The sequence below is a fragment of the Vicugna pacos genome, chromosome X, assembly GCF_048564905.1.
Source record: "Vicugna pacos chromosome X, VicPac4, whole genome shotgun sequence".
In the NCBI taxonomy this organism is placed as follows: Eukaryota; Metazoa; Chordata; class Mammalia; order Artiodactyla; family Camelidae; genus Vicugna; species Vicugna pacos.
The window spans coordinates 54,510,389-54,534,297 of record NC_133023.1 but is presented as its reverse complement, the minus strand read 5'-3'; the positions used below and the strand labels follow the sequence as shown (position 1 = coordinate 54,534,297).

The 23,909-nt window shown below is 34.8% G+C and overlaps 1 protein-coding gene across 1 annotated transcript in view; it reads left to right on the top strand.

Annotated features, from left to right (window-relative positions):
• TEX11 (testis expressed 11) overlaps positions 1-23,909 on the top strand; it is a 296,261-nt gene that overhangs the window by 190,678 nt on the left and 81,674 nt on the right. The window contains exons 17-24 of the mRNA XM_072956668.1: positions 227-329; positions 6,345-6,469; positions 11,718-11,803; positions 14,439-14,495; positions 17,111-17,151; positions 18,363-18,449; positions 19,871-19,941; positions 23,047-23,163. Coding sequence (XP_072812769.1) covers positions 227-329; positions 6,345-6,469; positions 11,718-11,803; positions 14,439-14,495; positions 17,111-17,151; positions 18,363-18,449; positions 19,871-19,941; positions 23,047-23,163 — 687 coding nt within the window. The remainder of the gene's footprint in view (positions 1-226; positions 330-6,344; positions 6,470-11,717; positions 11,804-14,438; positions 14,496-17,110; positions 17,152-18,362; positions 18,450-19,870; positions 19,942-23,046; positions 23,164-23,909) is intronic.

Here is a 23,909-nt window from a genome sequence, read left to right as displayed (position 1 = left end):
TAGTAAGAGGGTTGGTTTGACATATATAATGTGCCCTATTTTCAGAAGCAGAACTCACTGTTCCTGTAGCATTTTAAGAGAGCAGTTCTTTAAAGATTTTTCTTAGATTCATATCCTTTCATTATGAGTATCCCTCAGCCATTGTGACTATATTATTAGTATTAGTAAAATATGATAAGGTCTTCTTTGTATCTATTATAAAAGGGGTCCAATATTTTTTTTTCAGGCTAAAGAGGCAGTGAAAGAAGCTGAACGATATGATCCTACAAATATTTTCACTCAATTTTATATATTCAAGATTGCAATCCTAGAGAGAAACTCTGAGAAAGGTAGAAATGTTATTTATGAGTTAAATTTGACTGTTAACACAAAGAATAAATAATCCTCTTTGACCATAATAGAAAAAATTGTTTTTAAGACAATGGAGTTGAATATATATTCTAGCCTTCCTGTGTAAGATGGTACAACCATGCAAAAAGAAACTATGGAAAGTTGCATCAAGAATAAAAGAACAGGGGCTAACTACTGAAGGAGTAGGAACTAGGCAGATGTGGGACAAGAACTGAGGGAAAGTCATGTCAGTGTATACTTTTTCGTATTTTCTGTAATTTGAACCAACCTGTTAAAAATTAAGTTTAAAAAGCTTTGGGGACAAGAGGAAATTATACTGCAATCAGTTAAGAATTATCTTTAGAGAATGGAAGTCTCTAGGATACCTTTTGATTGTTTTCACTTATATGGAAGGTTACTGGTGAGAGATTTGGCCCTAAAACGGAATTTATCTCCACAAAGTTGACAGTGTTGCAGTTGCTTACATGAACCTTATTCCATTAGTGCTGTGTCCTTTCCATTAAGTTAAGCATGGTTTCCTAGCTAGTGTGTCTGCAAACACATGTATCTTAACTTGGTTACAGATATGCCTATTGTGTGTTATTATTCCTGTTCAGCCTTCTTGGTAGGTGAGCAAATCTAGGTTGCCCTTTGTGAAGGGCACAAGTTGAGAAACTGAGAAGCTTGGGTTAATAAGATTCAAAGAGAATTTATACTAATACAATTAAGCAAATATTTATAAATATCTACTGTATGTGCAGTGAACTCTGTTATTCACTTCATAACAAAAAGAAAGAGGATTTATTCTGTTTTGAGAAAGAAATGTTCCAGGGTAGTAAAGTATGCCTGTATGTTAATTAAGAAGTATTAAATTGGAATCAGCTCTTTATCAAGGTTAATATTGCTGTCATGTCCGTCATCAGTGTTTTCATTATAGATATCTAGGCATTTGTTTTACTTGACATATTATGCTGAAGTATAAAAGAACCTGAACAACAACTTTTGCCAGCAAAATGGCAAAAACCCCTCACACAACGAGATTTCCTATTAAACCTTTTCTTTTAACACTATTAGAATAAAATTATTTTACTTTTTAAACATAGCATCAGCTCAATCTTTTTATTTCTTCCCCAGTTATCTGTGACCATTTTTAGTCATGTTTATTGAAGATACATACAATAAAATTTACTGTTGCCTAGTGTTACCCTTCCCCCTAGTAACCGTAAGTTTGTTTTCTATGTCTGTATGTCTGTTTCTGTTTTGTAAATAAGTTTGTTTCTCTTTTTTTTTTTAGATTCCGGATATAAGTGATATCATATGGTTATTTTTCTTTCTCTTTCTGGCTTACTTCACTTAGAATGACAGTCTCTAGTTTCATCCATGTTGCTGCAAATGGCATTATTTTATTCTTTTTATGGCTGAGTAGTATTCCATTGTACAAATATACCACAACTTCCTTATCTAATCATCTGGGGGGTTTTTTGTTTTTTGTTTTCTGGTCATATGTTGATGGACATTTAGGTTGTTTCCATGTCTTGGCTATTGTAAATAGTGCTGCTATGAACATTGGGGTGCATGTATTTTTTTGAATTAAGGTTCCCTCTAGATATATGCCCACAAGTAGGATTGCTGGATCTTTATCTTTTCTGTTCTTCTACTTACTTTGAATTTGATTTGCTCTTCTTTTTTTTAGTTTCCAAAGGTGAAAGTTGAAGTCATTAATTTAAGACCTATATTCTAGTCTCATAAACAGATAATGCTGTAAATTAGCTTCTAAGTACTGCTTTAGTGACAATTGACAAATTTTGATATATTGTGTTTTCATTTTAATTCAGTTCAAAATACTTTGCAATATGACTTTTGAGTCCAGTTTAAATAAACCCGTGGGTTACTTAGAAATATGCTATGTATTTTCCAAATATGTGCAGATTTCCAGAGAACTTTTTTATTAATTTAATTTAGTTCTATTTTAGTCAAAGATCATAACTTTGTATAACTTAAATCTTTCAAAATATTTTGGGCTTGTTATATTGCCCATAATACTGTCTTTCTTGGTAAATGTTCCATGTGCACATGAGAAGAATGTGTATCTTGCTGGTGTAGGGTCAAATGTTCTATTAATGTCAGGTCAAGTTGATTAATGGTGTTAAACATCCTAGTTGATTTTCTGTCTACTTATTTTGTCAACTATTGAGAGAAGTTGAAATCTTTGACTATAATTGTGGATTTGTTCATTTCTCCTTGCAGTTTTATCAGTTTTTGCTTCTTGTATTTTCAAATTTTGTTATTGGATGCATAAAAATTTAGGATTGTTGTGTCCTCATAATGATTGAATCCTATACTATGACGAAATAATCTGTCACTGGTAATGTTCTTTGCTCTGAAATCTATTTTGTCTGATATTAATATAGCCACTCCAGCTTTCTTAGTATATATTATCCCATCCATTTTCTTATAGCCAATTTTGGCTTTATATTTAAAGTATGTTTCTTGTAGGTATCTTATAGTTGGAAGTTGCTTTCTTTAATCCAGTCTGACTATCTCTGCCTTTTAACTAGATCATCTAGACCATTTATATTTTAACGTGATTATTGATATAGTTAGATTTAAATTTAGTGTCTTGTTATTAGTCTTCTATTTGTCCTATATTTTTTTCTTCAATTTTATTAGGTAGAATTGTTACAGTTTGACTGCACATATACAATGTTTTGCATGTAAATACATGTACACAATATACTGCATATACTTTTAAATTTTACATATATGTGCTTTTCATTGTTTCTAAGAATGTTTAGAGCTTTAGCTTTTTAAACTTGCATAGTTATCAAAGGAATAAAGCCAACCACAAAATAATAATTAACTCAAAATTAACACCCCGCTATCAACAGCAACATTGTTTGTAACTGCCAAGATATGGAAGCATCATAAGTGCACATCAATAGATGAATGGATAAAGAAGATGCGGCATATATATGTAAAGGAATACAACTCACCTATAAGAAAGAGGGATATTTTGCAATTTACAGCCCTTCATTCACTTTTTTTTCGCTTAAAAATCTAGAATTGTATAATTGGCATAAACATTTCCATTGCATCAAAAAGAACAAAATACCTAGAAATAAACTTAACCAAGGAGGTTACCTATACTCTGAAAACTGATAAACACTGATGAAGGAAACCAAAGATGATACAAAGAAATGGAAAGATATCTTGTGCTCTTGGATTAGAAGAATCTACATTATCACAATGGCTGTACTACCCAAAGCAATCTACAGATCCAGTGTAACCCCTGTACTCACAACATTTTTCACAGAACTAAAACAAACAGTTCCAAAATTCATATGGAACCATAAAAGACCCCAAACTGCCAAAGCAATCTTTTGTAGATCTTTTTTTTCTCTTTCTTCTTTTTGTTCTCTTTTCTTGTGGTTTGATGACTACAAAAATTCTTTTAACATTTGTTGTAAAGCTACTTTGATGGTGCAGAATTCTTTTAGCTTTTGTTTATCTGTGAAGTTTTTGATTTCTCCATCAAGTCTGAATGAGAGCCTTGCTGGATAGAATATTCTTGGTTGTAAGTTCCCCCTTGCATCACTTTAAATTTGTCGTGCCACTCCCTTCTGGCCTGTAGAGTTTCTGCTGAAAAATCAGCTGATAACCTTATGGAAGTTCCCTTGTATGTTATTTGTTGCTTTTCTCTTGCTAATTTTAATATTTTCTCCTTATCCTCAATTGTTGTCAATTTGATGACTATGTGCCTTGGTGTGTTCCTATTTGGGTTGATCCTGTGTGAAAGTCCCTGCACTTCATGGACTTGGGTGACTGTTTCCTTTCCCAAGTTGGGTAAGTTTTTGGTTATTATCTTTTCAAAAATTTTCTCAGGTCTTTTCTCTCTTCTCTTTCTGAGACCCCTATAATGCAAATATTAGTGTGCTTCATGTTGTCCCAGAGTTCTCTTAAAGTATCCTCATTTCTTTTCATTCTTTTTCTTTTTTCTGTTCTGCGCTAGTGATTTCCATTAATCTGTCTTCTAGTTCATTGGTCCATTCTTCTGCCTCATTTAGTCTATTCTTGGTTCTTTCTAGTGTGTTATTCATTTCAGTGATTTTATTCTTCAACTCTGTTTGGGTATTCTTTATATTTTCGAACTCTTTGCTAAAAACTTCACTCTGTGCATCTATACTCCTCTTGAGTTCTCTGAACATCTTGGCCACCGTTACTTTAAACTCTTTCTCAGCTATATTGCCTATCTCCTCATCACTTATTTCTTCTGGGATTTTACCTTGTGCCTTGGCATGGGAGATACTCCTCTGCCACCTCACATTGTTTATCTTTCTATTTGTATTTTTAGGTAGCTTTAGTTACATTTCTCAACCTTGGAGAGGTGGCCCTCTGTGGGAGATGTCCTATGTGTCCCAGCAGTACACGCCTCTCTTGTCACCCAAGGGCTAGAGTCCAGCCTGTCCTAATGTAGAGTCTGGCCTGTGTTTGTGGATTCCTTCCACAAGCTTTGGGATTGCTGTTTTCTTATTTCTGATATCTGTCCGCTGGTGGATGAGGCTGGACTAGAGGCTTATGCAGGTTTCCCGGCAGGAGGAGCCAGTGCCTGCCCACTGCTGGTTGAAGCTTGGTCCTGGATCTCTGGTGGGTAGTGCCTTCTCTAGAGGCCTTTGTGGCTTAGGAAGTCTGCTGATGGATGTGGCTGTGTTCCCACCCAGTATTTTGTCTGACCTGAGGCTTGCCAGCCCTTAAGCCTATAGGCTGTAGGGTGGGGCCAGGTCTTGGTGCTGATGATCCAATTAAGATGTCAGCCTACAGGAAAGCTCTTGTAGATTAACACTCCAGAAATGTCCACCACCAGTTTTTATATCTCCTAGGTGAGCTGCAGCCATCTCTTACATCCCCAGGAGACCCTCCAAAACCAGATTCCTATTAAATCACTGCCTCTGTTTTTGGACCTGGCACACTCAAGATTCTATGTAGGGTTCCAAAGAGAGTGAATCTGTTTCCCTCAGTCCCATGCTGCTCCTGGAGTTAAGCCCCACTGGCCTTCAAAACCAGATTTCCTGGGGTCTCCTCCTCCTCCCAGTGCCACAACCCCAGGCTGGGGAACCTGACATGGGGCTTAGAGCTCTCACTCCTGTGGGTGGGCCTCTGCAACTTAATTATTCTTGAGCTTGTGGGTCACCAACCTGGGGGGTATGGGGCCCAATTATATCATGAGCACTTCCCTCCTACCATCCTGCTGTGGTTCCCTCTTTATGCTTCTGGTTGAAGATGATCTTCTTTGCTAAGTTCTAGTCTTTTTTCATTGGTTGTCTAGCAGTCAGTTGTGGTTTCATTATAGTCATGAGGAGAGCTCGTGGTCCTACCACTCCACCACCTTGACTGGACTATTTGTCCTATCTTTGTTCTTTGTTGCTGTTTTTCTTTTTTCTACTTTCTTTTGGATTAATTGGATTTTTATGATTAAATTTATCTCATTCTTTGGCTTATTAGCTATAGCTTTTTGTTTTATTTTAATTGTTACTGAAGATCTGAATACATATATTTAACTTATCATGGTCTACCTTTAAGACATTTAGTGGAATATAATACCACCATTTATTTTTTTAACTTTTTTCTGTATTATATTCCATTTTATGGACGTACCAAATTGTATTTAGTCCATCCATTATTGATAGAATTTAACTTTATTCCATATTTGACTCTTACAAAAATTGCTTCATGAGCATATTTGTCTGTTTTTATTCACTTTTGCAGATACATCCATGGAATAAATTCACAGAGGTGAAATGTTCTGTTAGGCATTTTTCTGAGGTTCAATTCCTCCTTGACAGTCTAGCAATTTAGATGACTTCATGAAAATTAATTAATATTAGTACTCTTGAAATGAATTCCAAAGTATTGTGATATAATTAACTATAATTAACTATGGGTAAAATTAACTATAATTAACTATAGATTGCTATTATCTTTGATAACATTTTTTAAATTGTTTCCTTGTTTTTCAGCTTTGCAAGCAATTTCTGCTTTAGAGAATTTATTAACAACTAAAGAACAAGAAGAGAATGACATACTTACAGATAGAGGTTCAGCTGTCATGCTCCTCAGTTTAGCCGCCCAGTTTGCTCTAGAGGTAATCCTTATGTACCTTTCTATGAGATTTTTATCTCTTTTCTATTTTCAGAGACAATTAATGGGATCATCATCAGTTAGGCACAGGAGAGGACATTTTTACCCTCTGTTTTGCCTCAGAGTTTCACACCAAGCTTTGTTGCAGAATTGCTTTATTTCTCTTCATTTCTTTATGATGTAGAGTAAATAAAAACAAAATGAAGTAATATATTTGTGCTTAAAATTGTAAAAAATAAACATAGCAAAACATTAATTTTTAAAAGAAACTCAAGATTTAAAATGCTACATCATAAAAAATTTTTTTAATTAAAAAAATCTAAAAAATTTTTTAAAATGCTGCACCATGCCCCACAAAATAGTTATCTATTTGGAAACTTATCTTTCTTATCAGTTTGCAAAAAACAGTTTAAATCTTTATGGACCTTTTTAGTTCATAACCACAAAACAACTTTAGTTTAGAAGTAATAAATACATGTACCTCCTTCTTTTCCTTGCAGAATTCTAGTCTTAGTAATATATAGGATTAGGAAAACCATGTGGCAACTGTGGAGCTCTTGGACTGCATGATAGAATGGGTTTGAGAACTCTGCCACTTAAGTGCTTAACTTCTTTGACTCTTAATTTCACCGTCTGTAAAACAAAGATAATACCTACCTACAGGATTGTTGTAAAAATTAACTGAGAAGACGGCTGAATATGTGATTTGTAATCTATGAAACTTGGTCTACAAGTATAGTGTTTCTGTTCTTATTAACAATATGCACTCTAACCACAGCTATCTCTTCTACTTTATCTCATATTACTCCCCTGTATCATCATCATAGTGGTATAAGCCGCCATTACATTAGGCACAGGATCTAGAATAGTGGAGACATAAGCCTTTTATCGCTCCAACCAAACACAGTGTCTCTCAAATGGGACAGTCACATTCTTTTTTCCATGTCTTGTTTATACCACCCCATCTTTTAACAAATGTTCTTATTTAAATTCTGCTTTTTCAAAGTTCAACTTAAGGTTTCCCTCCACTGTAGAGACTTCCCAAATGAATTCTAATCCTCAGTGCTCTCTTCCTACTCTGAATTGCAGTAACTTTTAATTTGTATGCTCCTTATTTGGTCTTTATCATGTACACTGCCTTGTATTGCTAATGCATAGCTTGTCTGTCCAACTTGACTTATAAAATCCTTGAGGACCGTATTTCTAGTACCTAGCCCAATATCTTGCCCAAAGTAGTTGCTGAATAGAGTTTGAGTGATGTGTGTTTTGATGTTAATAAGTAGGGTAATAGAACTCCTGGAGGAGGAAGTATATTTGGCACATAAGATACAAGGTGTGTTTGTGCAGAATGATAAGGAAGAGGAAATGAGAGAAATTTGGTAGTGGATAACCCAAAGGCAAATATCTTTTTAAAAGAAAGTTCGTAAATTTATGTTTGATAAGGAAAGCAGAAGAAAGCCAGTGGAAGAATTATGGAACTATATTTCTGAAATATTTCTGAGAAGGAAAGTGGTTTTAAAAGAGAAGAAAGAGTCAAGAAAAAAAATCCTCAGGTAGTTTGGATTAGAAGATGGAAAGAAGGATGGATGAACCAAACTCAGAAATATGTCTACAAAAGAAGAAGTTTTCACTAACTACATTTGCTTTACAAAAGGCATTGCAAGTGCTAGTGAGAATATTTCATTCAGCAAATATTTATTGAGCACCTACTATGTGCCAGGCACTGTTCTAGGCTCTTTTAAACAGTGATATGCCTTCCTGGAGCTTATATTCAAGTAGTAGGAGGAAAGATAATAAAAGCATAATAAAAATAAGAAATTACATAATATTTTAGAAGTTGATAGGTAATACAGGAAAAAATGGAGCAGCATAAAAAGGATCAGGTGTGGGAGTGGGCTGGGATTGGTGTGAGTTATTGTTTTAAATAGGATGGTTAGGATAAGTCTCATCAAGGAGATGACATATTTGCAAAGACTTGAAGTTGGTGAAGGAGCTAGCCCTGTAGATATATTGGGGAAGTGAAGAAGAGTATTCCAGACCCTGAGGTTGGTCCCACAAGTAGCAAGGAAGCCGGTATGGCTAAAGTAGAGTAAATAAAGGGTGGGATTAGTGAGAGATGAAGTCAGAGAGGTAATGGAGAGTCTGGATTATGTAGATCCTTACAGGCCAGTGAAAGGACTTTGAGTTTCACTTTTGAAATGAGCAACCATTAGGAGGTTTTTAGCAGAGCAGTGACATGATTTGATTTTCATTTTAACAGAAATAACTCTGGGTATTGTATTGAGAATGGACCATAAGAGAGCCAAGGTGGAAGCAAGGAGACCTGTTAAGAAATTTTTGAAGTAATACAGGGAAAGGATTTTGGTGACTCAGATAAGGGAGATAACAATGGAGGTGAATGATAACGGAATTTACTGCCAGATTGGATGAAGGGTATAAGAGAAAAATATTGGGTCATTAAGTGGAGTTTCCAAAAACTGAACTAGGAAATGTTGCAAATAGAGCAGGTTTAGGGGGAAAATCAGGAGTTCAGTTTGGACATGATGCATTGATAAATAGGGATGAGTAGTAATTTGGATATATGACTCTGGAGTTGGGAAAGTCTGGGCTGAAGAGAAAAGTTTAATAACAGTCATTAATAAATAGATGGTATATAAAGCTATGAGACTTGATTGCTATTACCAAGGGAGTGAGTATATATGGAGTAGAGAAAAGGATCAGAGACTGAGCCTGGAACCTTCAAACATTAATGGTTTGGAGAAAGGAAGAGGAACTAGCAAAGGAGATTGAAAGGGAGCAATCCATGAGGTAGGAGAAAACAAGGGTGATGTGGTAACTTGGAAGCCAAATGTATTTCAAGGAAGAAAATTTAATCAACCATGTTGAATGTTGCTGATAGATCAGAAAAAATGAGGACTAAGAATTGACCATTGGCATTTATAATATGGAGGTCACTGGTGAGCTTGACTGGAGCAGTTTTTGTAGAGATAGGACAAAAGCCTGATTAGAGTAGGCTCAAGAAAGAACTGAAGGAAAGGAATTAGATACAATAAGTGTAGACAGTTCTTTAGAAGAATTTGCTACAAAGGGAAGAAAAGAAATTGGGCAGTAGTTGGTGAGAGAAGATTAAGAGGTTTGTTTACTTGAGATGGGATTAATGAGAATGTTTATATACCGATCAGAATGATCCAGCAAGACAACAAAAGTTGACAATGTGAGAGAGAAAAAAAGAATTGTTAGAATAATATCATTAAACAGGCAAGAGGTGGTGAATGCAAGTGTATAAGTTTAAGGATTGGCTTTAGGAAGGAATGTGGAATAGTTGATTTATGAGAGCAGTTGAGAAGACAGAGTATGTGGTGTGGTCCCCGGTGTGTGAGTAGATGTGGTAGTAGAAATCTGTAGAAGTTCTCTTCCTGACTGCTTCAATTTTCTCAGTGAACTAGGAAACAAGGTCATCACCTGAGTGTGAGAATAGGAGAGGTGGTGCTGGGAGGTTGAGAAAAGAAGATAAGGTGTCAGTTAAGCATCCAGAAAATCAAGAAAGTGAATAACAAGGGTAATGTGATATGCTTGCCTTGTAGCATTAAGGTCCATTTGAAGAAGTTTTAAAATAAAGCAAATAGTTGTATGGGTTTTTATCCTGCCACTTTCAGCTACATGGATGAAGGCAGAAAAGTCACTGGAAAGTTGAATTAACCAGACTTGTGGTTTTTCCAGATGAATACAATGAAGTAGAAGAGGGTCCGGAAAATCAAGGAACAAGGAAATGGTTATAATTAATCCCCATGGGACTTAAATTGACTACAGAGTAAAGGCAAGACATCACAGGGATGAGGGCCAGTGAAAAATTAGTAGTCTCAATGCATAGAAGATCTTAATGCAGTTGAAGGGTTACTGGAGTGATAGAGGGAGTGAATTAGAAAGGCAGGAAATGGTGGTCAGAAAGTAGAATACATGAAACAGAACAGGGTGCAGGACTAGGGTAAGGGAGTGAGGCACCTGGAACTGGCCCTTGTACAACCCTGAGAATGAGTGCCTCCTTAAATTTTGTACCCTAGGAGCCTCACTTGTATCACCTGACTCACCCAGTCCCAGCCCTGACTGAGAGTATGGAAGAGCTGTAATTATTAGTAATGGCAGTGTCCAGTGAATGACTGTGCTAGTGAATGGCTAAGGTAACTGGGAGCATGGAATTTAAGGAAATAAAAGACTAGGCTATTAGGAGGATCATCTGTCTGTATACTGAAAATGCCAAAACTTAAGACTGGAGTAGCATTTGGAAAAAATAACTGTGAACAGTAGATAAATCATCAAGAAATAAGAAGGAATGGTCTGAAGGGGAAAGGGTATACCTCAAGCGGTAGAGTGCATGCTTAGCATGCACAAGGTCCTGAGTTCAATCCCCAGTACCTCCTCTAAAATCAAACAAACAAACAAACAAACCTAATTACCACCCTCATCCCGAGGGAAAAAAAGAAAAAAGAAAAGAAAAGAAATGGCCTGAGAGCTGGTAGTTCACCATAACAATGAGGGATAGTGGGCAATATAGTCTGATAACAGGAAATTCAAAGCTGGGGATTTTAGGGAAGAAGAAGAGAGAATAATTTTTAAAACAGCAATGAAGAGCAAAAATGAGGCCTACTTCATCTCTAGGTCTAGGTGTAGAAGGGAGATGAGAGAAAAACAGCCACTACTTGAGAGGGCTTCGATGGAATCAGTATCCTTGGAGAAACGTAAATTTCCATTAGATGACGAATGTGGAGGGAACTTTCTAGGAAGAGGCTGCTCATAGAGGAGATTTTGCTGATAATGGACTGAATTTCAGAAAGCATAGTGGAAGGGTTGGAGGAGTTGGGGAGAAATGATAAAAGAGGACAAAAGGGATTTACAGAACCTTATGTGAATTAGGGTGCTAGAAATGAGAGTGACCTCAGAGTCTGGGGTTCTTTTGGTTACTACTGATAAACAGGCACAATAAGATTAGTCCTAGTGAATTCAAGGTAATGTTGGCAAGTATGTGAGTGTTTATGGATTTCTGAGAGGAATGGGTTTCTGAGGTCAACATGAACCTGTTCTGTTTTTGTCAATGAGGTGTATTTTCATTCTACCATCTTGTGGTTAACTCCTTTGAGAGCACAAAATGAACAAGTTTAGATTTTTTTCTTGCCCTTAATGGACAGGAATATAGACAACATTTTGTAAGTATCATTTTGAGGTATAATTTAACATATTATATTTGTCCTTTTTAGAATGAACAGCAAATTGTGGCAGGAAAAGCTTTGGAATATTTAGCTCAATATTCAGAAGACCCACAACAAGTTCTTACAGCTTTAAAGTAAGTAATCCACATCCCATGAATGTGAAAGGATTTCATTTATTCATCTTACTCTTGGTTTGTAAACTTTGTGAAAATAGTGCTGATGGGATCAGGCTGAGTCAATGTCTACAATATTATCGGGGTTTTTTTCCGCCTTTATTGAGATACAATTGACAAATGATGTTGTGTAAGTTAAGGAATACAACCTGGTGATCTGACACACATTTATATTGTGACATGGTTAGCACAATAAGACATCCACACTTTACAAAATTATACATTGTGCGTGATGAGGACATTTAAGATTTACTCTCTTAGCAACTTTTAAGTATATCATACAGTATTATTAACTATAGTCACCATGCTGTACATTAGATCTCCATCTTATAACTGGAAGTTTATCCCATTTGACCAACATCTCCCTGTTTTTTCCACCCACATGCCCTGGCGATCACCATTCTACCGTATACAAATGGCTTTCTTTTTTCTTTTTTAAAGATATTCCATATATAAGTGAGATATTACAGTATTTATCCTTGTCTGTCTGACTTATTTCACTTAGCACAGTGCCTTCAATCCATGTTGTCACAAAAGGTAGGATTAGTTTCTTTTGTATGGTTGAATAATATGCTAATATGTGTGTGTGTGTGTGTGTGTATGTGTACACATACTACATTTTCTTTATTCATTCCTCTACTGATGGACACTTAGGTTGTTTCCATGTCTTGGCTATTGTGAATAATGCTGCAATGAACCTGGAGGGTGCAGGTATCTCTTCAAGATAGTGACCTCCTTTTCTTTATATATATATACCCAGAAGTGGGATTTCTGGGTTGTATGGAAGTTCTGTTTTAAATTTTTGAGGTACCTCCGTGCTGTTTTCCACAGTGGCCGTACCAATGTGCATTCCTATGAACAGTGCACTAAGGCTCCCTTTTCTCTGTATCTTCGCCAACACTTATTATCTCTTGTCTTTTTGATAATAGCCATTGTAACATGTGTGAGGTGATATCTCAGTGTGGTTTTGATTTGCATTTCCCTGATGATTAGTGATATTGAGCACCTTTTCATGTACCTGTTGGCCATTTGGATATCTTCTTTAGAAAAATGTCTACTCAGGTCCTCTGCCTATTTTTTAATCAGATTATTTGTTTTTTGCTTTTGAGTTGTAGGAGTTCCTTAAATATTATGGATATTAACCCCTTATAAGATATATTGTTTACAAGTATTTTCCCCCATTCCATAGGTTGCCTTTTTTTTTTTGATAGTTTCCTTTGCTGTGAAGAATCTTTTTACTTTGATGTAGCCCCACTTGTTTATTTTTGCTTTTATTGCTTGTGCTTTGGATGTTGTATCCAAAAAAATCATTGTCAAGGAGCTATTCCCCTGTGCTTTCTTCTAAGAGTTTTATGGTTTCAGGTTTTATACTTAAGTCTTTAATCCATTTTGAGTTAGTTTTTCTGAGTAAGTATAAGACAGAGGTCCAGTTTCATTATTTTGTATATGGATATCCAGTTTTCCCAGCACCACTTATTGAAAAGACTGTCTTTCCTCCAGATATTCTTGGCTCCCTTATCAAATATAAATTGAAGGTATATATGGGTTTATTTCTGGGCTCTATTCTAGTTCATTGGTCTGTTTTTATGCCAGCACCATGCTGTTTTGATTGCTATAGCTTTGTAGTATAGTTTGAAATCAAGAAATGTGATGGCTCTAGCTTTGTTCTTCTTTCTCAAGATTGCTTTGGCTGTTTGAGGTCTTTGGTGGTTCCATATAAATTTTAAGATTTTTTTTCCTGTTTCTGTGGAAAATGTCATTGGAAATTTGGTAGGGATGCTTAAAGTAAAAAAAGATATCAATTGAACCTAATCTTTCCCTTTTGCTCTTTCTATGAAGGAAAATGGTTTATTGAAGGGGAACTTTTACACACAATAGTGAGATATAGAGGAGGGTGAGGTTACAATATAACTCCTAATGATATGGCTGAGAATATGCCAGTGGGAAAAATTGGAAACCAGAAGGGTTCTTTGTTAATTCTTCTGTTGGTCAACCACACTTGAGGTCACACTTCTGAAGGGAAATGGAGTCAAAGAAGGAGTCTTGAGTATAAGAAGGAGTCTTGAGATACTTACATACCTTTCAGTGAGATAAATATCTAAAATCATTCAGGATAGATGATTTTTTAAAAAAGATTTTTAGGATTTGAAACTTTACAAATTACGTTATTTTGTCAGTTTGTTATTATGCTGCCAGATCCCTTCAAAAAATACTCATCCTAGTTTATGTGGAACACAAAAGTCAGTTCCGGGTTCCCTTATAGAAAGAAAAATATAAAAACTTGTATACTGTACTTGATGTTCCAGCAGGTGACTTGGGCAATGACATAAACTGCGGAACTATTTCAGAATTTGTCATAAGCAACTCTTTTGTTTTAAAATTATTTATTAAATAATTCTTCCAAAGTTACAAAATTGGTATGTTTTCATTACAATCATTAAGACATACAAAGATCTATAAATAAAATAATTAACCTCCTCCTTACCCTCTCTTTTCTGACTTCTGCCTCCTGGGGTAATCAAGATTAATAACTTGGTATATATTCTTTCACATATTTCTTCCTAAGTATCACTTTTTATATTACTTTATCATACAGGTATCTATTTCGTCTTGTTCTTCCAAATGTTCCTCAAATGCCAGAATCTGAAAATAAGTAAGTTATAATTCAACAGAAATGATGTATTTGCCATTAGAAAAAAATATTAACAACTTTCGCTAGAAACCTTTTATTGAGAGATGTATAGTATAGTGGGTAAGGTCAGTATAGGCTCTGGGGCCAGTCTTCCTGAGTTCATATTTTGGCTCTGCCACTTATTACATGTGTAACCGGGGCTTCTGTTTCCCCATCTGTAAAATAGGAATAATAATAGTACCTACCTTATGCGGTTGCTGTGATGACTCAATGAGTAAATACATATAAAGCACTTAGAAGAGTGTCAGGCACTTACCACACCCTCAATAATGTTAGCTATGATTTCATTATGATATTGCTTCTGTTTCCCCTTTCCTAACAGGAGACTTAAATACAGACATATCTCCTACTTTCTCACAGAAACACATAACCTGGTTGGCTTCTTGATTTTGATTCTGTATCAGCTCAGATCAAATATGTTTCTGCTCACAGATTCTATGGCTTAAGATAACAAGAACTTAATTTGTGGAAGAATTGGGTCACCAATTTTTCATTCACAAAATTCACTTGCTCCTAATGATTTGAAAGAAAACTCTATTCAAAGTCTTGATTAGGGATAACTTTTAGATAAATATCACCATCTCTATTTTCTCTGCTTGGACAAAAACTCTGTAATCATGTATCACTACTTTGTATTTGCTTTGTATATTTGTACGTGGAGGCAATATATTTTTTAGTTAAATCTTTGGAAACGATCTCAGACTGAGATAATATTGGATTAATGACATAACTTTTTTTCATAATACAAATTTTCCCCAAAGACATATGATAAGTTTTGCCCCTTCTGTACAGGTGCTATGAATCCATTATGAAGATTCACTAACTTCTGGTTTACCTTAAGCAATAACAACTTATTTAACTTCTCTAAGCTTTATTTCCTTTATCTATTAAATAAAAGAAGCTCAACTGGATAATATCTAAAGTTCTGTTCTGTTTTAAAACTCTCATGGTTTTCAGTTAGCAGGATCTACCTAAGTATTAAAACTTGTATGCTAAAATTTTTGAAAGCAATTTGTCTCTTAAATAGACTGTACATCCCTTTTCATGTCCTCAATCTTATTTATACTATTTATTTGCATTAATGGACCCTTCCTAGACTATTTTATATAGTCACTGAATTAAATAGTGAAGAAGTCAACTTTAGCTCAGCTTGAAATTCAGATTAATAAAATTTACTGTGAACAATTACTTTATATAAAGCAAATGTTTAATATTTATCCCTAAGAAAGCTGCTACTTTTCCCAAAGCACAGTCTTTATTATATAATACTAGACATTCTCATGATAAGGCCAGTCTTATGGTATGCTCTACCCTACTTCCTATAAACTTCCTTAGTTGAGATTGCCAATATTTCCATATTCATTCCTTTGTTTATGCATAATGGGATGTTTTTCTCTGTTAAAATTTATATACCCCCTAAAGAAGCTTGACAAAGGGTCAAGAAACCTGGGTAGTAGAATTGATATTGTCATTTATTTCGTGGCCTTAGACAAATCATTCCCTGTTTCCAGATCTGTTTCCTCATCTGTAAAATGAAGGGTCTGGACAAGTGGTTTTAAAACTATTCCTTAAGACTCTGGAAATTCTGGGCACTTCCTCAGGGACTTATAGGAAACTGAAGCTCTAGGCTTCTACCCACCACTGGTTCAACCAGAGCAGCTGCACTTTTATCTCTTCTTGTATATTAGCCTTTTATAACATTTTATTTGAAACACAGGTTCCAGTTACCCCTTTTAAAAAAAAAGCTTTAGAGTCACAAAGATCACTACCTGGTCTCAGATTCTATGACCCTGTAATATAAAACCTTATCAGTCATCTGTTGATGGACTAGATAAAGAAGATGTGGTATAATTTATACAATGGAATACTATTCAGCCACAAAAATGCCATTTGCAGCAACATGTATGTTCCTGGAGAATGCCATTCTAACTGAAGTAAGCCAGAAAGAGAAAGAAAAATACCATATGAGATCGCTCATATGTGGAATCTAAAAAAAAAGAAGCAAAAACAAAACAAAACATAAATACGAAACAGAAACAGACTCACAGACATGGAATACAAACTTGTGGTTGCCAAGGTGGCGGAGGGGTGGGAAGGGACAGACTGGGATTTCAAAATGTAGAATAGATAAACAAGATTATACTGTATAGCACAGGGAAATATATACAAGATCTTATGGTAGCTCTCAGTGAAAAAAAAATGTGACAATGAATATATATATATGTTCATGTATAACTGAAAAATTATGTTCTACACTGGAATTTGACACAACATTGTAAAATGACTTTAACTCAATAAAAAATGTTAAAAAAATTATCAGTCATTGAAATCCTTTGCTTAAGAGTAGGTGTAGAAGGGGAAGAGAGAAATAATATGAGGACACTGGGGATGAGAAACAGTATCCTATAGTGGGGATAAACAATGTTGAAATGATAGTTTGGAGCTTTGAATGACAAACTTCACAATTTTGCATTCTCCTTGAGCTGCTCTCAGGCACAAATAAAAGTCTCTCTTTAGTACTTTTCTGTAGTAAAGCTTTGGAACAGTAGAAAAACACTCTTTTCTTTATTTTTTAGAAAGAAAGAAATGAATAGACTTTTGACTTGCTTGAATACAGGTAAATATCTCCTTAGTTATTTTTATCCCTTCATCTTGCCTCTTCTATTAAATTCTCCAAGTACATTGAGCACACTGGTTCAGGCTTCATGCTTTTTTATTAACGTTTGTCACTGCAGTCTACCTGGTTTCTTTATTTACAATCAGAGAAAAGTTTGTCTTCACGGTCTCAGTTTTTAATTTAATTTAAAAAACTGATTTCAGTTTTTAATTCCAATTTGTTTTAAAGACATTTCCTTCCTTCCTTCCTTCCCTCCTCCCCTCCCTCCCTCCTTTCCACCTTTATTGCCACTTGGTCCTAACCTAGGAATTGAAAGGTGAAAAAGGATCAAGTCAAATAAAAATATTCTGAACCCTGCTAATTTCCGTATTATCCGAATCAAATTCAGATTGTTTATTCTGTTATTTTGAATCTGTCATCTATCCATCCAGGTCTGTGTCATCTCCTCTAGCTACTAAAATTCTTCCTTGTCTAACCTCCTAGCTATATCGCATTCCTTTTTCCAACTCCATGCTTTCTTTTGTAGTGTGCCTTTTGCCTAGTAGGTCTTCCTATTTCTACTGCCCACATACCTATTTTCTTATGCGTAAAACACACCAAAAAGCCCATGTCTTAGAAATTCTATTCCATTTATTGCAGTAGTTCAATTTTATACATCAAATACCTGTCAACAGGGTGTTAAATGTAGTAAAGTGGTTTAGAAACCAAAGCTTTTCAAGAGAAAAAGTTTTCTGGTTGGCATTCTTCTCTCTCAGAAGGGCACATGGGTATGTAATAAATGCTTTCTGATAATGACAACACATTCTGGTTCTGTGCTGTGCTTTGCTGTGGGAGTTCAGTAAATATTATGCCAACCTATTAATACTCTTCCAATTCTCAGTCTCCATTACAATTTTTGAAATGGTTATTCCTATTCTTCATTTCGTTACACGTAAATCATATCTTTCTACCTCAGGTGGTGAATGATTGCTCTAATTAAAATTATAAATCTCTCCAAAGATGTGTTTGTTCCCCAAAGTTTGTGTTAACAGCTCCTCGGAGGTTGGTAATGCTTTTTGTCATTTTAATTACTTTTGGTATGCACCCATGCACACACAAAAAAGAACTTTCTAAATTCAGACTCATGTTTGACTGTTTTTAAAGCAGGATTAACAACTTTGCTAGAGTATAAAGTAAAAGACCTCAATATCAAATTTTCCTATTTGATACAGCACTCCTGAAACTTGCTCAGTATTTTGATGGAGAACTCCTGACTTCAGATTCAAGGACTAATGAAGCTCATTGGTTTCGAAAAATAGGTAAATGGAAATTCTGTGGCTATGGGAACATAGTGAGGTGGTAGAATCAGACAGATGTGGGTTCAAATTCTGTCTCTTTCATTTGTATCTCTGGGTACAAGGATAACGTGCTTAATCTCATTTTCATTATTTCTAAAACAGGAACAATTATACATACTTCATAGGGCTATTAATGGTTTTAAATGAAACAGTATATGTACCTGAGACATAGTAGGTACTTACTAAATATTAATTTTCTTCCTTTTCTATGGAAATGGATCTAAGAATAAAATGATGAATTAAACTGCAAATTCCCAAGGTTATGCTCCTAAACTTGGTGTAGAATGCCCAATTTACCTCTAAATGTGATTCACCAAAAATAAACTACATACAACAATATGAATGAATCTCACAAAAATAATGGGCAAAAGAAGCCAGACATTTGAGTATATACAGCATGGTTTCATTTATATATAGTAAAACAAAAACAAAAACAGGCAAAACTAATTTATAGTGTTAGAACTCAGGATAGTAGTTACCCTTGAAAAGAGTTGTACTTTAAGAGGGTTGGTGGGGTTGCTTCTGTGTTTCTGTTAACAATCAAATTCTTTCTTGATCTGGATTGGTTACGTGGATATATATACTTTGGGAAAATTCAAGCTGTGCAATTATGAGTTGGGTAATTTATATAGGTTCTATTTCAATAAAAATGTTTACAAAAATGTGGAGGCAGTTTGTTACTACAGTAATAAGAAGCAAGAGCTTTATTAAGCAGCAATGTCACAAAGTAAACTGGTTCTAATGGACCTTTTTCTGCTTTATGGGGTTTACTGGGGCTCTAATCTAGGAGTATAGGGGGTAAATATTAGCAGTCTGCTTCTAGGAAACTTATGCAAATAATGGAAAATAAACATTTAAACTATAGAGTTAATGATTTTGACATTTTGGAAGTTTGAAAAGTTATTTTCCAATTTTGATTTTGATTTTCCAAGGTAAAGATCATGCTGAAAATGTTGCCTAATGGGGGCTTCCACTGCTCTATGAAAGATGTGACTCTTCCCATCAGTTTTCCTCAAACTATGATTCTAGTGTATCTGTTCTTTCCTGAATTTTAACTTTCTTTCACCAGTTGAAATTGGTGAACTCCTCGATGTGATCATTTTTTAGATGGATTTTTGCCAACTAAGATTTATTGTATGTCCTCAATTTAAAAAAATTCATCACTGCCTTCATTGGTCATTGTCCTAGAATTGAAGATTAGAAGTGATACAAGTCTCTAAATTTACCTGGAAAAAATTTCTTTGAAAACCTAATGTTAGCTTTTTTAACCCTTGAGAAACCCTTCATTACTATGTTAATTAATGATGTAGGTAGTAGAGATTATAGTGATACAGATTAAATAGTATATTTTAATAATTCTATTATTTCATGTTAACTTTCAGCTTGGAATCTAGCTGTGCAATGTGACAAAGACCCAGTGACAATGAGAGAGTTTTTCATACTTTCTTATAAGGTAAGTCTCTTCTAACAAGTATCTCATATACGGACCACAACAAGGATAAGGCCACTATGGCTATAGTCAAGGGGTGAGTATAAAGTGAGATTGGCTTTTAATCTAGGAACTTTTAATATATATTTAAGCAGGAATGGCCTAAGGAGAACTTGATACCCATAGGGTATAATATGAAAACATGAGGCAGTTCTACTCATACCAAAATACCACACACAACCATTATGGAGCCTAAAGTTCTACCATAAGAGACTTTGCCTTTGAAGGAATTTCAGTCTCCCAGAGTCTTATATCAAAATATAACTATCTTTAGGAGAGAATACTCTAAGAAATTGTCAATTACCAAAACATTAGGAAGGGTTATCGTTATAAGGCTGTAGGAATATAGAATAGGTATCCAGGGACAACTGGAGGTTAAAAGGATGCTAAGAAGCTTGGCCCTAATTTATAATTTTTCCAAGAGCAAGTTCTGTGTGTAAGGATTTGTGAGCTTATTTTGCAATTATTAGCATTTTAAAATAGTTGTTAGCCTCAAAAGTAGAGGTTAAATGCCAGAAAGAAAAGCAAGTATTGATGAGAGAATGAAGGAGAAGGGGTAAAGAATATCCCTCATACACATTCAAGAGTACACAGTCTGATATGGTGAGATAGATTAAATGTCAAGAGTTTTAGAACTGGAAAAAACTACAGAGATAATCTAGCATAACTCTCATCTTATATATGAATTACCTGAGATATAGAGAGAATACTATTACTTAAATGATGCTGATGATTATTATCATTAAATATTTGGGGAGATTAAGATATAATCTTTGAAAGTTGGGGTATAGTGAAAAAATGCTCAGTATTACTAATTATCAGAGAAATGCAAATCAAAACTACAGTGAGGTATCACCTCTCACCAGTCAGGGACATCATTCAAAAGTCCACAACTGATAAATGCTGGAGAGGGTGTGGAGAAAAGGGAACCTTCCTACTCTGTTGGTGAGAATGTAGTTTGGTGCAGCCATTATGGAAAACAATGTGGAGATTAGACTTACCATATGATCCAGCAATCCCACTCTTGGGCATATATCTAGAGGAAACTCTAATTAGAAAAGATACATGCACCCCAAAGTTCATAGCAGTACTATTTACCATAGCCAAGACATGGAAACAATCTAAATGTGCATCGACAGATGACTGGATAAAGAAATTGTGATATGGTTATACAATGGAATACTACTCAGCCATAAAAAATAAAATAATGCCATTTGCAGCAACGTGGATGGACCTGGAGATTGTCATTCTAAATGAAGTAAGCCAGAAAGAGAAAGAAAAATATCATATAACATCACTTGTATGTGGAATCTAAAAAAATGAATTTATTTACAAAACAGAAACAGACTCACAGACATAGTAAATAAACTTACATTTACCAGAGAGGATAGGGAGTGGGAAGGGATAAATTGGGAGTTCCAGATTTACAGATACTAACTACCATATATAAAATAGATAAACAACAAGTTTCTTCTGTATAGCATAGGAAACTATATTCAATATCTTGTAGTAACCTATAATGAAAAAGAATATGAAAAGGAATATATGCATATATATGTATGACTGAAACATTATGCTGTGCACCAGAAATTGACACAACATTGTAATCTGACTATACTTCAATCAATCAATAAGTATCAGTTCAGCTAAAATATTTTTGTTTTAATTAATATGAAACATTTGTTCGAATATTAAATGTTAAAGTTACATGCACTTTTAATGTTTGCTGGGATGATTCATCTGTGAAACCATATGTGCCTGATGAATTGGGAGAGTGGGTAGGAAGCTTTTTAACTTTCTTTCCCCATAGTAACTGGCCTCCTTAAATTTTCTATCTTGTTTGGGGTAATTTTTGGTATTTATTATTTCTTGAAAATTATCAATTTTATCCACATATATGGATATTGGTAGAGAACTAAGCAAATTTTAATAACTACTGTGTGTGTAATTATGTCCCCATTCTCTTATTTTACACACTTTTTCTTTCTTTCTTTAAAAAATTATGGAATAAAAGAATTAGACCACTGTGTAATAATAGGAATGTTTACTAGCTATTTCTTTTTAAATTTTACTTTTTAAAAATTTTTGTTATTTTTGATTTCTTTTTATTTTGGCAGTGGAGGGGGTAGGTAATTAGATTTATTTATTTTTTGAGGAGGTACTGGGGATTGAACCACTTAAGCCATAATCGCCCCACCTTATTTTTTTTTTAGATAATTAAATTTATTTATTTTTTGTTTTAATGGAGGTACTGGAGATTGAACCCAGGACCTCATGCATGCTAGGTGTGTGCTCTACCACTGAGCTATACCTTCCCCGCTAGCTATTGAGTTAAAATAAAAACTACCTGAAGCATAATTCCTTTGACTTACAAGATAATAGTTACATTTACATATAATGTAATTGCTTACCAACATCTTTTAATAAAAATGCTCTTTTTGATCAGAAAAGAGAGAAAGTTTAGATATAATTGCCAGTTTAATTTGGTGAAATAAGTTAGTGTTAGTTTTGACATTTGTGATTGCACTAGTAGGATTCCATGTTAGAATTCTAAGTAGCCCAGAGTTTTATTGTAGTACAAAGCTGGGAGTTTTTTCTAAAGCTGAAGGACAAGGTTTAATGATGAGGTTATACCTAATGTCTGTCAAGATTTGACACTGTCTTTTTCACCCATGACAATATATGTACTGATTTTGGCTCTTTTCAGTGCAAAGGGGAAATCTATTTGCCAGGGAGAAAATCACTTAGAAATTACAACGTAAGCCAAGAGGTATATCACTAGATAGAAATACAGAGCCAAATGACAGGACTTGTCACTGGGAAAGATAGGGAAATTGTGAAGAAACGAAGCTTCTTAATCTCTAGAAATGTGCTAAAAAACAATGGAAAGTAATATAAAATTAAAACCATAAATCAGTTTGATAGTCCGTATCATTTTTAAGGAGAAATGTGCTTTTCCAGCTGAATTTTCTCATTCAGAGAGGATGTTGCTGATTTTCATTCTGATTGTTTTGTGTTCACCTGGCAGAATTCTTACTATTCATTGATGTTCTGGTTATTTCTTATCAGCTGTCCCAGTTTTGTCCTTCTGATCAAGTAATTCTGATTGCACAGAAAACGTGTTTACTTATGGCAGCTGCAGTTGATCTAGAGCAAGGGAGAAAAGCTTCAACAACTTTTGAACAGGTAATGTGCAACCTTCAATGAAAACATAAGTGTTCAGTGTGCTGTTTGTTATGCTTGCCTTCCCTGATGCAGTAGTTCTTGATTATCTTTAGAGAATCCTTTCTTCCATTCTAGCAGCATCTTGATTTCAAAGATGTGTAATGGCTAATTCCTTCCTAAGGAAAAGTCACATTTGGCTTGGCTTCTTCTTTTAAATATTCATTATCTCTTCTTTGAAAATGCCCCATTCCCATGGACCACTCTTTCCAAATCTGTTTTTAAATACTCTTTATCTTCATCATCTCCCTGTGATCATATGTAGTCCATAGGAATGTTTTCTCTATTTCTGTTTCCTTTCACACATTCTCTAAGGAATAACTCATCTGCTTCCACAGCTCTGATAGCCATCTGAAATTATTTAGTTGGCTTGTTTTTCTTCACTCAATTGCCTTTGCTTTCTTTGGCCCACATCCTTAAATATTTTATCATTAAGTCAGTTTTATCAACAAGAAGACAGAATTCCTACCTTTGCCTGAATTCCACTCTCAGTTTAAACCTTCCCCCTTTTAGGAGATACCAACATCAACATCTCACTCTCCGGTATACCAGAATATTGGTTTTTCTTTAGTTCTTTACCTTCCTTCTTTCAAGCTGAGAAAATTGCCACCAAGTTGCACCACTAGCATTTTTGTGTGATTTTAAGATATATATCTCTCTGATTTTCCCTCTTATCCAAAGAAAACTTCCCAATTTCCCACACTTACCAG